The sequence below is a fragment of the Lissotriton vulgaris genome, chromosome 1_1, assembly GCF_964263255.1.
Source record: "Lissotriton vulgaris chromosome 1_1, aLisVul1.2, whole genome shotgun sequence".
NCBI lineage: Eukaryota > Metazoa > Chordata > Amphibia > Caudata > Salamandridae > Lissotriton > Lissotriton vulgaris.
The window spans coordinates 1,775,293,972-1,775,309,845 of NC_141685.1; the positions used below are offsets into that span (position 1 = coordinate 1,775,293,972).

At 38.6% G+C, this 15,874-nt stretch overlaps 1 protein-coding gene across 2 annotated transcripts in view; it reads right to left on the minus strand.

Annotated features, from left to right (window-relative positions):
• The window catches only part of ARID2 (AT-rich interaction domain 2), a 1,159,914-nt gene that overhangs the window by 184,414 nt on the left and 959,626 nt on the right, over positions 1–15,874 (minus strand). For both annotated transcript variants that reach the window (XM_086919090.1, XM_086919091.1), the window contains exon 16: positions 7,107–7,255. In XM_086919090.1, the coding sequence (XP_086775216.1) occupies positions 7,107–7,255 (149 nt within the window). The remainder of the gene's footprint in view (positions 1–7,106; positions 7,256–15,874) is intronic.

Below are 15,874 nucleotides of genomic sequence, written 5' to 3' on the forward strand. Positions count from 1 at the left end.
ACAGCCTCAATCAGCGCTGAGATGTGTGTCTTCCCCCACCCCTTCTGATCGGACCAATGGACCAAGCATTTGCAATGCAATAGGAGACCTATGGCATTTACACGAGTTTGAGCTATTGACATTGCAAATAGCAATGCCTTTTATTTTTGTTTTAAAAACATAAATAAAAGGCATTGTCATTTACAATGCCAATAGCTTAAACTCTTGTAACTGCGAGACCTATTGCATTGCAAATGCTTGTTTTACAGGGATCAAGGTAGAACTGTCAATTCTCCCAGGAGGAGGGAAGGTTGCTTATGTTTATAATGAAGATATCCGAGGGGGACAAATAGCGCTATTGCTCCTTCAGAGGTTCTCCATTTAAATTTCTTAGCACTGAATAGTGCATAACAAGAAGAAAAAAAGCAAAACCAGCAGAAGATTTAACAAAAAGATTCCAGAAAAGCTTGGCCTACAAAACTGTTCTAGAATCTGAATTGAGGCAATAATGTCTTGTAAAAGTATGTACAACCCTCCAACAGATATATTTCTTAGTAAAGCAGCCGTAGTGTATTTAACTATTGCTAAACAGACTGTTGCTAACCAATACTATTTACCTAGAGATAGAAGGGTATGAAGAGAATAAACCTGTGGATAGAGGACCATTATTTACAAACTTGCGGTATGACTGTCTAAATCTGTGGATTTATTGAAGTAAAACTTTAAAACTGTTTTGCTGTCCAAAGAATACGAAGCTCTCTCTGCTGGAGAGGGAGAATTCTTGAATAAAGTTGGAAGGGGAATAATTTGATTACCATGAAAATCAAACTACTTTGGAAAAAAACCTGGGTTGGTCTCGATCACCACTTTAAGGAAAACTGTATGCAGTTCTATACTACAGAAAGCCAGGTTTCACTAGGTCAGGCTGATGTCATGGCCTACTTACCTTGTGAGTAAATTGGAAGTGACAACAGAGGCAATAGAAATCAGAATATCAGATCTAGGCACTGACCAAACAGCAGAACAAAGGGTGTCAGACCTCGAGGACACTGTCTCCAACAAGACTAAATGGATCCAAACAATACAGACGGAAATGAGCGTCAATGGGAAGCAAGAGGATCTGGAGAATTGCTCTTGCAGGTCAAACCTGCTTCTAGTAGCAGAACCTGAGCATTGTAAAGCGGATTCAGAAATGATAGAGGCAGTCTCAAATCTAAAGGCTACTTACGTGCATAATGAACAAGCTTCCGACTTGCCCAATGCTAGAGTGCATAGAGTGCTTCCCAGAAAACCACTCAGAGATGGGAAAAGGCCTCAGACAATAGTGGTACACCTTTAAGATTCTTGGATGCATGAGCGAGTCTTGCGGGAGGCTATTCAGCTTAAGTCTATAAATGTGGAGCAAGACTCTTCCTTTCAAGTTTACCCTGATATGTCCTTCGAGACTTCCCTTTGGCGATGGGAATTAAAACAAATGCTAAGTGAATTCAAAACTTAAGGGATGTAAGCTCAGCTGGTACAACTGGGAAGGTAAAGAAAATGGTGGGAAGGCATATTTCAGGCTTTTTTTCCAAGAAAAACAAAGCTAGTGACTTTTTCACAAAAGTGGGCAGGGTATGAGTTTCCAGGTCTTATTCACAGGGGATATTAGATGCTCTTTGGGAATTTGAGTTAATTGAATTGAAATAAAAATAGAAATGGTTTAAAATGGGCAGGGGGGAATGGGAGACAGCTGAAGCCATCATTCGAAAGCTACAGGTGACAAAATATTTCACCCATATGTGGCAGGGTGGGGGGCCTTGTAGCCAGGGGCAATAAGCTTCATGGTGATTAATGAAATCTGGGTGGCGGGAGGGGGTATTAAGGGAGGTGCTCGGGCTGGGATAAAGGAGGCACTAGTGGGTGTACAAGGGGGGGAAGGGAAGGAGGGAAGGGGAGAGAACAGGGTTCAACAGGGAGTGGTGTGGATCTTTTATGTTGGAAAATGTACTCTTATCAGAGATATAAGGGACTGGAGATGTGGAAAGATGGAACGTTTCATAGAGCCGAAAAAGGTTAGAGATGTCCTGGTAATTTACATATGTTACGATGGGAAGTGTATTCATAATTAGCCTCAATAGTAACAGGCTGAATAATAAGGTGAAGAGAGCGGCAATATTTGCCTAGGGTAGGCAATTCAACCAGAGTATAAATATGCTACAAGAGACACATTGCATAATGGGGAAAGAGGGGCAATAAGAGAAACTGTAGGAGACATTGGGAGGCCTTTTCTCTTCATCAAAGTTTACACAAAGGGAGGTAGCTATTCTTATTAGGAAAAGGGATGTTAAGGAGAATCTCCCTGCCCATTGAAGACTGAAAAGTATATCAGGTAATTATTCCTGTAAAGATTAATAAGAGGAAATGTAACCTTGCCTCACATTATAGAATTGGAACTTTATGATCCAATAAGTGCAGACCTGAACCTTTTATAAGAAACTAGGATGTTAATTAAATACTCTACAATGAGAGAATTTAATTGGGGGTTATTTTAATTCCGCCCCAAATGTTGGCTTGGAATAGTCGATCCCCCAGCGGCAGCAGGGGAAAAAAGAACAGATAACATTTTTGAGGATCTGTGCCTCCGTCTTGGTGTGAGGGACATCGGGAGGAGGAAGAATGAGACAGGGAGGTTGCACACTTTTTAATCAAAGAAGTATAAATCTGCCTTTAGGATAAATTTGCTTTCTGGGTCTCTCTTTCGCTTCTGGAGATTTCCCATTACACTAGGTGACAGCTAAAATAATTAGGGGGGAACCAGAGGTCATTGATAACATTTTGGAAATAATTTGTTTTTTCACCACCCAAGAGTCTTCTGCAGACATTTCGATAGTGTGGAAGCATTTAAATGTACTATTCAGGGAATTGATTTCACTACACGCATACAAGAGGAAGAAATGGAAGGAGGAAGCAAAAGTCCTGCAGGAGGAAGTAAATAGAGCTTACCAAGCCTTGGGATCAGATAGTTTGGAAGTCATGTATGAGAGGAGGTATCAAGCCAAAGGAAACTAGTCAATGACAGGACCTTGGAACAATAGGTGTACAAGGAAGGGCATTCTATAGGATTCTTTCTAACCTGGCAGGCAAAAGAAAAGACTAATCAAAATTGAATCTCTAAAATCTGAGATACATAGGCTTATCCACATACTGAAAAGCAGGAAGAAATTATGTGCGCCTTCCTTGACTATTACTTGAGTTTGTATGAGGATGAACAAGCAGGGATTTACTCATTGATGCAACAGATGGCAAATTTTCTTTAAAAGATACAACTGTCTGCTTTGACGGAGGAAGTGGCATCTATTTTAGTAAGATCCATAATAGAAGAGGAAGTAAAAGATGCCATAAAGCATCTCTCTAACAGGAAAACCTCAGGAGAAGATGGGTATGGCCATGAATTTTACAAGACCTTTGTTTCAACTCTTAGACCCAGTTTGGTCATCCTTTTTAACCATCTGCTACAGGGATGACAGGTCCTGGATTCCTTCCGCAGAGGAGTCTTGGTGAATTGTTTGAAACAATGCAAATTATCAACTGACCTAGGATCTTATAGATCAATAACCTTATTGAATTATGATCAGAAGTATTCACAAATTTTAGCTAATAGGGTAGACAAGGTTGCTTGCTTTCTCATGGCAAAATATCAGAATGGTTTCATCAGTGGTGGTGCTAACACACATTTAATTAATTAATTTATTGACATGGCTACGGCAGATAATATTCCTGCTGTGATCTTGCTGACTGATGCTGAGAAGGCTTTGATTTAGATAATTTTTGTTTTCCTTTTCAATTTACTTGATTTCTTCGGCTACTGTATCAAAAGCAGCGGTACAGGTAGTCACAAATGATTCTCCAGCAGGCCAAACCGGGTTGAGAAGTGGCACATGGGAAATATGTCCCCTTTCCCCATTGCTGTTTGCCCTCTTTATGGAACAATCACATCCGCTTTAACCTGGAGATAGTTCCTCCCATAACTTCGGAGTCCAAAATTAAGTTTTATGCAGATGACCTGCCTCTTTTTTTTAGCCCCAACTACGAGCAACATGAAGAATTCTTTGCAAAAGAAAAAAACACTTACAAATGTAGGGGGCTACAAAATGAATGAAGGGAAAACAGTGCGTCCCCTTTTTAACACATCAGTAGAGGTCCTTCCTCCTGTCTTGAGGGAGGATTATCGATCATGCCCAAAAAGGTAATTTTAGGACAATGATGAAAAACTATTGAGATTAGGAGTTTGGAAACGCTTGCCCCTGTCGATTGTGGGTCGCATTGCAATTATGAAAATGTAAATTTCATCCTTATTTTTGTTATTTTTTTATCAATCCCCAGTAAGTTGGATGTTTATTTTTAAAGATTCGAGCAAGCAGTCTCATCTTTTATTTGGAGCCAGAAATGCCCTTTGGTTAGACTCAGGGTTTTGCAAAGGCCTACGTTGGAAGGCGGCTTTAGACTTCCAGATTTCTAAAGGTATTATATGGCCTCTTTTATTCTGCAGCTACGTCTATTAACAAATTGGGTCTCCACATTTGGCAATTCAATTTTACAAGTAATGCTGCAGAGATTGAGGGTCACTGATATAGACTCGCCCATCTTAATCCCCCTACCACCCAAAAAAGTTAGATATAAGTTCCTAAACCTTACGGGGACTTAAAGGATAAATTATTCCAGATATATGGAATTCCCAGAGTGAATGTGGAGATCCCATAGATATAGTGCACGTTCCTTATTACCGGTTGGACCTTTGAGATAATTGGTAAATGGGTAGATTTAGTGGTCCAAAAAGTGAGGGACTTGTTTATAGAAGAAGTATGAATACCCTCACATTCTGTTCTCAGGTACAAACCTCCACTAACGTTCGCACTTTTGTTTATGTATTCAAATGAAGGCCATTTTTTAAAATCTACTGGGGATGGAGCTAGACTCCTCTCAGGATTTGGTTAGACATATGTTTAGGGAGGAGAAAGTGAATACATCTCTGAGCTACTGATACAAAAAGTTGCATAATGGTTTGAAAAAGATGATTGACAAGCCGATTGGGAAATGGGAACAAGAGACGGGATTAGGATTAGTAAAAAGCAATGGGGAAATATTTTCAGCTTAGTCATTCTAGTCTTCGAGGTGCTAATTTCGATCAAATGGTTTTCTGTAACAGTTGGATGTTTTACTACAACCCTCCCCTTTTAAACAAAGTGTTTCCTGCAGTCTGTAGTAATTGTCCAAGGTGTGAACAAGAAGGGGGACGTTGTGGTCGTGCTGCCAGCTTGAGTCATTTTGGACATGGGTGTTTAGGAAGGTAGGAGGGAGAATTCCTTCTACGTTCCCCAAAAAATGCACTTATGGAATTTCTAGAGGAGAAGACACCAGAGTATGAAGGCACTGAGCAATATATATATATATATATATATATATATATATATATATATATGTAGTCGTCCAAATACAGCCCACTCAGCCGAGCAGAAGGATGGAGCGAGACCCAATTCTTCGGTGAAATTATTTTATTGCCCAACACCAGTCAGCCATGACGCGGTTCGGCTACCAAAAGCCTTGATCACATGACACAGTCATGGGGGCCGGCCACCCATTTTTAAAGTGCAAGAGTGCCTATTGCGTAATGAACATAGTAGAAATACTACAAAGGTCATTGCATAAATGCATATACCGTAATACGTAAATGGCGGTATATGTTTGTTTTGATGTTTTTATAACTGTATAATACATTAATAACACCTCATTACGCTAAAATCAGAGTAACAATATCGTACAATGGAGATTAAAGACAATGTTAGTAATACAGAATAAACACGATAAAACAAATAGTAAAAATGTTTTAAAACGTATAAATATTACTAATCTGTACTAATGTCTTAATGAATACTATAATTGTCATGGTATAAATTGATGCTAGAAAAAGCCCACTGTGTGCTGTAATTAGCTACAGGGGCATTAGTGCAAAACATGCAATGTGAATAGTACATTTCATGGATATGAGCTGTGAAAGTAACTATATATAGCAATGACAGTAGCACAATGTATGATTACTTCCCATTGTAGAGCACCTGTCAACCCAATGTTCGAAGGGAAAATCAGGAAGTTTAGCTGAAAAGAAACCTCGTATCACGCAAGAGTTAATTGCCAATGCTGAGTATGGCAAGAAATGGAGATCGTGGCCTCTGGCTTGGTAGGGTTTCAGTTGGTGAGGATTAGCATAGTTATTTTGTGGATGAATAAGGCACTTTATGGCAGGTCGAGGTTTACCATCTTTTATACAGGGACATTTTACGGCTTTGCTTATGTTTATGTAAGCTTTTTAGAACAGGAGGAGGTTTTTTCATTAGGAACTCAGGTTGGGTGGAGTGGGATTGAGTGGTATTGTTATGTGAAAATTGTTTTCCTTCCTTGTGTGCACTGTAAAAAGCAATAAAATATATCAAAACCTGTCCCTGATCCATTAGGAACAGTGCAAGGAAACTGCTATGCCCATGGATCCATAGATGTTTAAGGAAACTAAAATGCCAAAACATTTCTGGTAATTGCAAATATACACTAAAAACTAGGCAGTGACATTTTGCCTCATAGATCCAAAACAGAGAAACAAAAAATAAGCTAATCAGTAAAGGACACAAAATTAAGAAAAGTGCTACTTATCTGCAAAATATCTGTTAGTTTTCTACAGTTGTGTTACAGTTATTCGCAGAGCAAATTGTTATTGTATGTTCCAATGCAAATCAGTTCTTTTGATATGCCCAAAACAATTATGTAGATCTCTAGTTTGAACCACATTTGAAAGAATCCCAAAAAGCACCAATTAACATTTTTGTTAACTATGATGCAGATTGGTTGACCTGGAAAATGCAGTGCAAGGAAGTAATCAGTGATCCAAAAAAGGGATTAAGTAGAACCCATGTTTCAACATTAGCTACAGTTGTGTGAAAGCCAACCCTTGTAAACACAGAGAGAATGATTTTCCTTTGCAAGGTTAGAGTGACAACAAATAGAAAATATAGTGTTCAGAGGCACCTTCAATGGACATTTCACACTAATTCAGTCTAATAAAAACCTGTACAAGTTAAAAGAAAAAATATATTTACCTTTTACAAGACTGCCATAGACACATGAAATTTTGCCCAGGTTTTTTAATTCTATCCACTTGGGGTGTTGGTGCTGGATATGGAGAGAGTTTAGAATTGATTAACTGGCCTTGCACATGCATTGCTGGTACTGCCGTCACAGGTGGACTCTGCAAAGAAGTTTTAAATGCCCAAATTAATATAATGAATTCGATTTCCCATGTAATTCAAAAAACAAATTCACCTTGTTTTTTTTAACTAAATTTTAAACTGGTAGTTTGATTAATATGATGCATTCTGTTACAGAAACAAGTTCTCTCCTCTTTTGCAAGATGAGCCTCTTAAATAGCAAATCATGGAAATAAATAAGTGTTCAAAATAAAATGCAGTAAAAAATACTATGTAGAGTTGCATAGGTAAAACGTTCATCAGGCAGTTTGTCGCTGATAAAATAAATAAAACAAGCACTGGCAAAGCTAAGAGGCTTGGACTTTTGGCTTTTTTAACCCTTGTTTTATCACGGTTTATGTAAATCTTTATCTAAAAACAAAACTTATAATATTTTGGAGACTTAAAAAGCACTCATAGCCATAGTAGTCCCTCACACTTAAGGGACTCACTTTGTGTGTGCAACTTGTGGAAGGGAAGAATGTCATTAATCACAGTGAAGTTACCCAATGGCTGAAGTATGTTGACCCACTGCCCCGACAACAGACCAATGGATGAAGAGGGCGGGCTAAAAAGTCCCTAAAAGTAAGTATATTATACATATAAATTTAGAAACACCAAAAGGTCTTGGTTAACATCAGACCTAAAAAAAAAAAAAAAAGTGGGAGTAGTTTGGACTGAAGCCAACAAACAACTGGAAGAGACTGGTAAGCGTTTCTTTAAGTCTGACAAACATACTGCACTAGGCTGGTAATATTTACGATAGAGAGCAGCAAAAGTACTGAAAGTTGACTTTACAACCTAAACTAAAGATAGGTGCTCAACTAATGACAATCCAGACAGTGAAAAATGCAAACCAAACTAAAACTTAATAGTCCATAAACTCAATAGGCATGAGAACTAAACCACCAATGTTTGTAGCCCACTAAACTCAATACTACACTACCATACTTCAGTGTTTCAAAGGCAAAAAATAAAATAAAAGATGGCCATTACTTCATTTTTAAAGGCTCTTTAGGAATAATGCTGATAACTGAATTTTTTTTTAAAACAAACAATGAAATCAAACTGCAATTATTAGGAAAATGTAAAAGGGATGCAACTATGTAATGTTTGCGGTCTAGCTGAAGCCACTGCTAGGCCAGCCTAACTGTTGTGCTCATTCTCGATAAATAATTAAGTAAATAACTTCAAACAAAATTCGCGCCACACGATAGCCTGGTTCAAAAGTTTAAAAAGGGCTTATACAGACTTAAATCTGGGACATTACGGTATAAACTACTCGAGTTAAAAACAGGAGCTCAAATTGAACAAGATGTGGAAAATCCAATAGGTCTCACCTTTGGGGCCTAATGGTATTGCAAATGGTTTTTTAGTGATGCTGTACACCATGGGTACCTGCACACATTTTCCCAGGGGCCAAAAAGTATGGTCGTAGTGTTGCTAAAGGCTGCATTGATGCCAGCAGGGTGGGGGGTAAGGAGAGGGGTAGGCGTAGGTGGACCACAGCATTTACATGGTGTGGACTATGAGTTAATATGAAAGTTTAATTCCATACTTCTCAAAATTGCGCCCCAAGTCTCTAGAAGAAGCACTGATATGAAAAACACGGTCTTATGCTGAACCTTAGTCATTGTGTTGTACCTTAGTCGCTATACATTTACATCCCACTGGGGCACGCCTCCTTGGCTTGCTATTGCTACCTTTAGCGAGTTAAGTGTGCAAAGGAAATAACTTGATTACTGAAATGGTATGAAATGGAATCATAGGCCTCACAATCTCCTTAGTATATAGTCTCTTATCTGTCAACATTAGTAATGTTTAAGAACAGGCTTATTTAATGTAGCAAATGTTATAAAAACTCTTTGAAAAAAGACCCCCACACTTCCTTTATTGTTTTTGATTATATCAGTTGACTTTTTATTTCTTATGAAAAGTACTCTGAAAATGTTCCTGCACTGTTTTCAGCAGGCCCTATTAATATTCGTTATTTTTTGTTGAGATGTGTTTACACAGTTATCTGTATATATTACATTAATGAAGACTAGTATTTTTCTACATTTACTAACACTCAATACTAAACTAAAGCTAAGATGTGCATGGCAGATATTTTGGCAAAGGCTACTTGAATTACAATATGCTGCTTCCTTGAAAACCTGCATAGAAACAGGATTGTTTAAGACAAATGTACCAAAAAAGGCTCATGCACAAATGACATTTCACAATTGGCATGCATCAGTAGTTCTAGAATCGTTTTCAGAACGTGGTTGTTGCCATTAATACTTCATAACTGAAGTCATAGGGGTTGTGAAAAATACATGTCACACAAAGAACAAGTGTAGCAACTATTTAGCAGGAAAGTGGTTAGGTTATCTTATGTAGATGATAGTAAATTTTGGAACACACAGTCGTAATTATTTTACTAAAGTGTGGTATGGTAGCCCACCATCATTTACTGACATTACATTTTTCACTGAACTGACCACTAACCTTACACAACTACACCGTTTTACTGATAAAATCTATGCATCGCACAAGCAATGCATGGAAATCAAGTTTCAGTAAATATTTCATAAGTACATAATCAAGTATATTGATTTCTTTGGTTTCTATTAAAACCTTTGTTCAACAACACTATAGAATGTTTTTTGAATTGCTTCATTTCAAACTGCTGATATATTGCAAAATATGTGTACAAGTATTTACATGTTGCTGTGAGTTAGAAAACAATGACATCCTACAGCCTTTCCTTTCACACTACCGGTATTCTGCAGGAGCTGCTCCTCTATTATGATGGAGGAGCATCACCCCACTAGGTGGCAGCAAGTTAAAACACATGAAAAATAAAATGATAAACCAATCTTATTATAATTTTATTTTTATCTGCAGGCTGCCAGAGAGGCCAAAGGGTGGGGCCATGCAATGCATGACAACAATGGAGAGGAGGGGTGATGGGCATTACTAAGTGCGTATAACGGTTTGGCTGGGTGTCTTCGGACAGCCAAACCGTAATGCGCACTTAGCATTTCTCCACCCCGCTTTGTTGTACAGCCGGGTGGAGAAAAGCCACAAGCTCCCAGGCATTGTCTGAGTGATAAACTAGGTCACTCAAATCAATTCAAGAGCTTCTGGGAGCCTGCGCAGTGTGCACCACCCGGCCCCAGAATCCAGGATCGGGACAAGAGCAACATGGCGACCATTAAGTAAAGTTTTCTTTTTTTCCATTTTGTTGTTGTCTGCACTTATTTTTGTATTTCCCCCACTGTTTCGGACTCCGCCACTGGTATTCTGCACGATTGTTGCATTTTTCACATTACACAATCCTCTCATTTAGCAGTCGGCGAAAGAGAAGTAAACACCAACCTCCCTCATAACTGAATAAACAGCAATTTGCCAGATGAGATAGCCTGACATTTTACCTCTGTCTCTACATGCACAACAAAAGTGCCAAGAAAAAACAAAACATACGTAAAGGAATCTTCTTTTGCTCACTCGCATTCTGTACTGAAGGATGGTCACAAACGTGCGTGATTGATTAATTTGTTGTGCGAGAGAGAAGTACAATCAGTCATGCAGAAAGATAATTCTCATAGGAAAAGAGAACTGTATAAATTATCATTGTGGATAAAAGTATCGCAATACACAGTTTGGAGGAAACTGTTTCAAAGAAATTCAGTTCCAAGTTTGAACAGCAGATGAAAACACAAGCACTCTGAAGAGGTGCCTCACGAAAAAGAAAAAAAGTGTTTCCTGAAAGTGAGCACTTGTGGACGAATACAAGGAACCAGTTATAAAGATGGTAAGAGGATAGACTCCATGGGAGGGAAAAGGCATGCTGGATGGCCTAAAATAAAGCCAGTGAAAAGAAAGCAAGCAAATTTAAGTTACAAAACGTACATTCATGTGGTAAAATGAAAGAGCTGTTTCTGATACCTTCATTAGGTGGCTCGATCCACTACATAAAGAATGGAAGAGAGCCTGGACCCCTGAAGATTGATTTATTTAACTATTGCCAATGTAATGTTTGTACTGGCATCTTGTTTTGAATTTTCTAGCAGTCATTAAGTGGCCCAGATTGTCTGATGCCATATGTTAACTAATCAGGGAACATGTACTTAACCCCTTAATCGCGGAGACCTTTCCTGCTTCAGTGCTTGACCCTATTTTGATATTTGAGGTAAAATTACGAATAAGCCATCATAACTTTTACCACAAAAGGTATCCAGGCCACTTTTGCATTCGCCTTTTCCCATAAGTTGGGGATTCGAAAGGTACCCAGATTTGGGCATTCCAATGGAGAAACGAGCAAAAAGCCAAAATGCAACAAAATTGAGAATTTTTAGAAAAATTGGAAAAAAATACTGTGCAAGAAACCATTGGCCGGCAGTGCTAAGATCACCAGCTTCGCAGCTTTCAGGAAGAAGCAGAGTTTAAAAAAATGTTTTTAAGTGGCAGTTGATTTTTCATATTTTTGTAGTTTACATCTACTTAAAGTTTGTATAAACAGTGCTTGATTAGATCCAGTGGTTGCAAGTACGGCCCAATGGCACTCATTTTGGGAGATAGCAATTATTTTTCCTCAACAATCTTTAATCCAGAGCATGAGAAAGAAAAACTCAAAAGAGGAAGATGGACAAACAGCTACAGAGGGAGCAAGCAGGGAGGCAAAACAGAACATCCAAGAGTGAGATGAGACAGGTAGTGTCTGGTGGTGGATTATAGAGGCATGAGGTGGAATGAAGACTACTCAGACTAGGCATTTGGCATCCAGACATTCTATAGTGCCAACTTTGGACACCATTTTTTACACTAATTAAGCTATGTGGAGATAGGTGGAACTGGGGCAATCTCCAAGCAGGAATCCACGAGCTAGAGGTGCTGCTGGAAAAGGGACATTGTTGAAAAAAACACCATTAGACAGAAAAAAATTCAACAAACAATATACTTCAATACAAACAGGATTTGCTTCCACAAAAGTGGTAATCTGCATAGAATGAATTGAAAACTAATTGTGAGACTATTCCATACTTGACAAAAGCACGACACAAAAAGACAACACAATTAAAAGTATTTTATTCAAGTCAAACAAGAATAAAAAAGTAAGCAAGTAAAAGTACACATTTTTACAGTTTCTCCAGCATGGACCGTTTCTATTTCTGGATATGTCTAAGTCCACTTCAAGCAGATTTAATTAGGATTTTTTTGAACTCGCATATACACAGGTTTTGCTGCCCACTGCAATGCTTCCAGCACAGCTCCTATGAAGACACATTTTTTCTGATTTTCCAAGTAACGACTTTTTACCTCTCAATGTTGCGAATAATCAAACATCTATCTAAGAAAAGGCAAGGTAGCAAGGAGAGAGCCGCTAGATATTTACATCTCCTCATGCACACTTAGGCTCTGAAATAGTCCATCGATATTCTGAGCTTGTAATCGTCCTCTCTGTATCTGTTGAATGTTAGTCAGTGTTTCAGGTTTTGACCACAGTGCGGTATTTTACAATTTTAAAGTTTAATCTAGGTGATCCTGCGTACGGTTCAGGTTTCACTATTGTACTAATCTATCTACTAAGGGCTGCATGCTTTTGCGCTGGCCAAACAGCAGCATGTGCAAAACAGAGCAGTTCGAGTGATCTTTTAAATGAGGATGTAGGAATCTACACTGTCTGAACATGGAGCAAAGGATCGAGTTTAAATGCATATTCCTCGCACCAAATGCTTTCTACAAACAAAAGCACTGTGATCCATGTTATCTGAGCACCTACCTTTTTACCAGCTCTTTCTGCTCAGAAAATGAGTTACCACGGCAGGCTCCAGGATAAAGTGGAAGCAGAGTGAAAGTAAATCTTTCAATTTATTGGATTCCAGAATGTAACATTTTCTAGCTATCTTGAAGAAAAAGGTCAATTAGGTTAAGGACACGGAGGCAAGGATAATGCTGAGCTTTCTTCATTTATTTATTCTGCGCCGTTAACAACAACCAACAACATGAGGGCGCAATACTACAAAACCTATGAGACCAAGCCAAAATCAGCCCACCAATCAAATGCCTTGCTCATAACGTAAGCACATCCCCAAAAATCAGCACTTCCTCATCGTGCAAAAAAGCCAGTCTCCAAGCATTTAGTCATTACTATTCCTGTTTTTGTTCTGAGCCTACTAAACAATGACATCAAAATCACAAATGCAAGAATGAACTGAAACTGGAAGGAAGTCACCAACCATAGTAAGTACTAAACCACTGTTCAATGAAATCAAAGGTTCAAATTACTGTCCAGATTAAGAAAATTGCATACTTATCCCAATGGGAGAAACATGCAGGATACACTAGGGGGAATAAAGACCATCACACCTTCTTCAGGTGGGATAATCCCCACCTCTGTATCATTAATTTAATTGATACTTGTAAGAAGCTGGACTTCTTTGCAGATGTGCCTCCACTTTTTGCCCCTATTTTAACTACTAGTTGCTAGTTTTTAGACTCTGACAGTGCACTGAAGCCTGCTAACCAGGCTCCAGTGCAATTGTTTTTTCTTAAATACCGAAATGTCAAATCGTAACCCAGTTGGCAAGGACTTTCATATCCTTTTAAGTCCCTAGTAGGTGGTACCCCTAGTACCTAGGGCATGGTACTAAAGAGGACCCCTAAGGGCTGCAGCATGTCTTATGCCACCCTAAGGGACACATACAAGAATCACATGCAGACTGCCACTGCACAAGCCTTTCTGAAAACACAACACTGCCTGTGTGCAATGCCCATACATTGCATGTACTACATAGAAGTCACCCGTAACAGCAGGTTTAAGAGCCTTAAGGCAGGGTGCATTATATTTAGGCTGTGGGGTTTAAGGCTATAATAACTGATAAAACCCCACTGAAAGCTAAATAGCCCTCACCGGTGAAAACATATAAACACTGAAAAAACACCTGCACAACCACAGTCTAAATGCCATTCAAAGAAAGGAAAAAGAGTGAAAGTCATTTTTTTCTTCCTGAAGGTGTCAATACAATGTAACTTTGTTATACAAGCTAGCAGTAAGGAAGACTGGCTAACATTATTCTGCTTGAGTTTTGTTCTTTATGGATGCCACTAAAATGTTGTTTCTTCTTCCTTTTACTTTTTTCAGTTTTGTGGCCTTTGGTCTAAAGATGCCGGGTTTAGTTTCATGTTTTAGGTCTAGTTTAATCATTTTATAAACTGAAGAGATTCAGAAAATATCAAACCCATATTTGATATTTTGGCTGCATTTGATTCTTTCACTGATAGGTAAAATGGCAGGTTTCATAAAAATCTTTCCTAATACGTGTCATCACATTTGCCTGCAGAGAATGGGTAAAAACCAATAATACATCAGACCATAGTTTCTAGTGGGTCAGTATTGATAGTAGGTGAATTGCCAACACCTCAGGCTTTAAACATTCAATGCAAGGTATAGTGACAAGTATATATATCACCAAGCATCTGGGATAGTGGTGAAAACATGACACCAGACTTTTGGAAAGCATTGAACTCAGTAATGCTCTGCAAAAAAGGTTCTTTCTAAGTTCAACAAAGATTGGAGTCATATTGTTTGTATTTGCAGTGATTCAGCTACGTATATAAAAAAGTTGTGTGATGACCTTTCAAAATTGATACCAGAGCTGAAGTGATTCCCTGTAGGAGATCCTTGCCACTTGTCAGCTGGTATGCTGAGGGGGGCTTTTCACAGAAGATTACATGGGAAGGAAGGAGCGAGCGCACATGACCCAAAGACTCACTGAAGAAGTATTGTATGGTGTACTACAATGAGATTAATTTCCAAAATGTCTATTTGGACCTCATATACACTATAAGTACACTCTATACACCATGTTCTTTCAGTGCAGAAAGCAAGCAATAATACAAGCAAAACGTTCCATTAACACCGGAAAAACACTTTTTCTGTTGTTTTTAGTGGCGCGAAAATGTGTAACCACTGATAAAAACAGTTTTTTAAGTTATTGAAAACACTGAAAAAACCCCACAAGAATTTACCAAAAATAGAAACTGAAAACAGGAAAGCCTAATTCTATTACGTGTGAGGACATATCTGCATGATCAATTTGCCCCTGTGATGTCTAATTCTATTACTAGATATTGCAAGTGGACAGGGAAACCATCTGAAGTATATGTACAAGGCACGGGTCATCAACAGTTACGCTGCTACATAATGACTTCACTGAAAATAAATGTGCTTGGTATCAAACACCTCGTCTTAATAAATCAACACTGATGCCAGTGTTGGATCTAATATGGCATGCACCTAGAGGGCACCTTAGAGGTGCCCACTGAAAGCCTACCAGACCTCTAGTGTGCTTTCTGACTGGTATCGACTAGCCTGTCACCACAGATGAGTTTCTGACCCCCGGGAGGTGAAAAAAACAAGTTACTTACCTGTTCACTGTGGTTTTCCAGTATTGAAATCTTTAATAGATTCAGATACTTGAATTATCCCAGTCGTCGAGGTGGGAGTCCCAAGGTAACAGTAACATAGCAGTATTAAGCTTAAAGGTTAATATCCTTTGAAAATCAATAGCATTTAGTAACCAATTAGCCTCATTAAACAACATCAAAATCTCCAGCCAATCACATCACAAGAC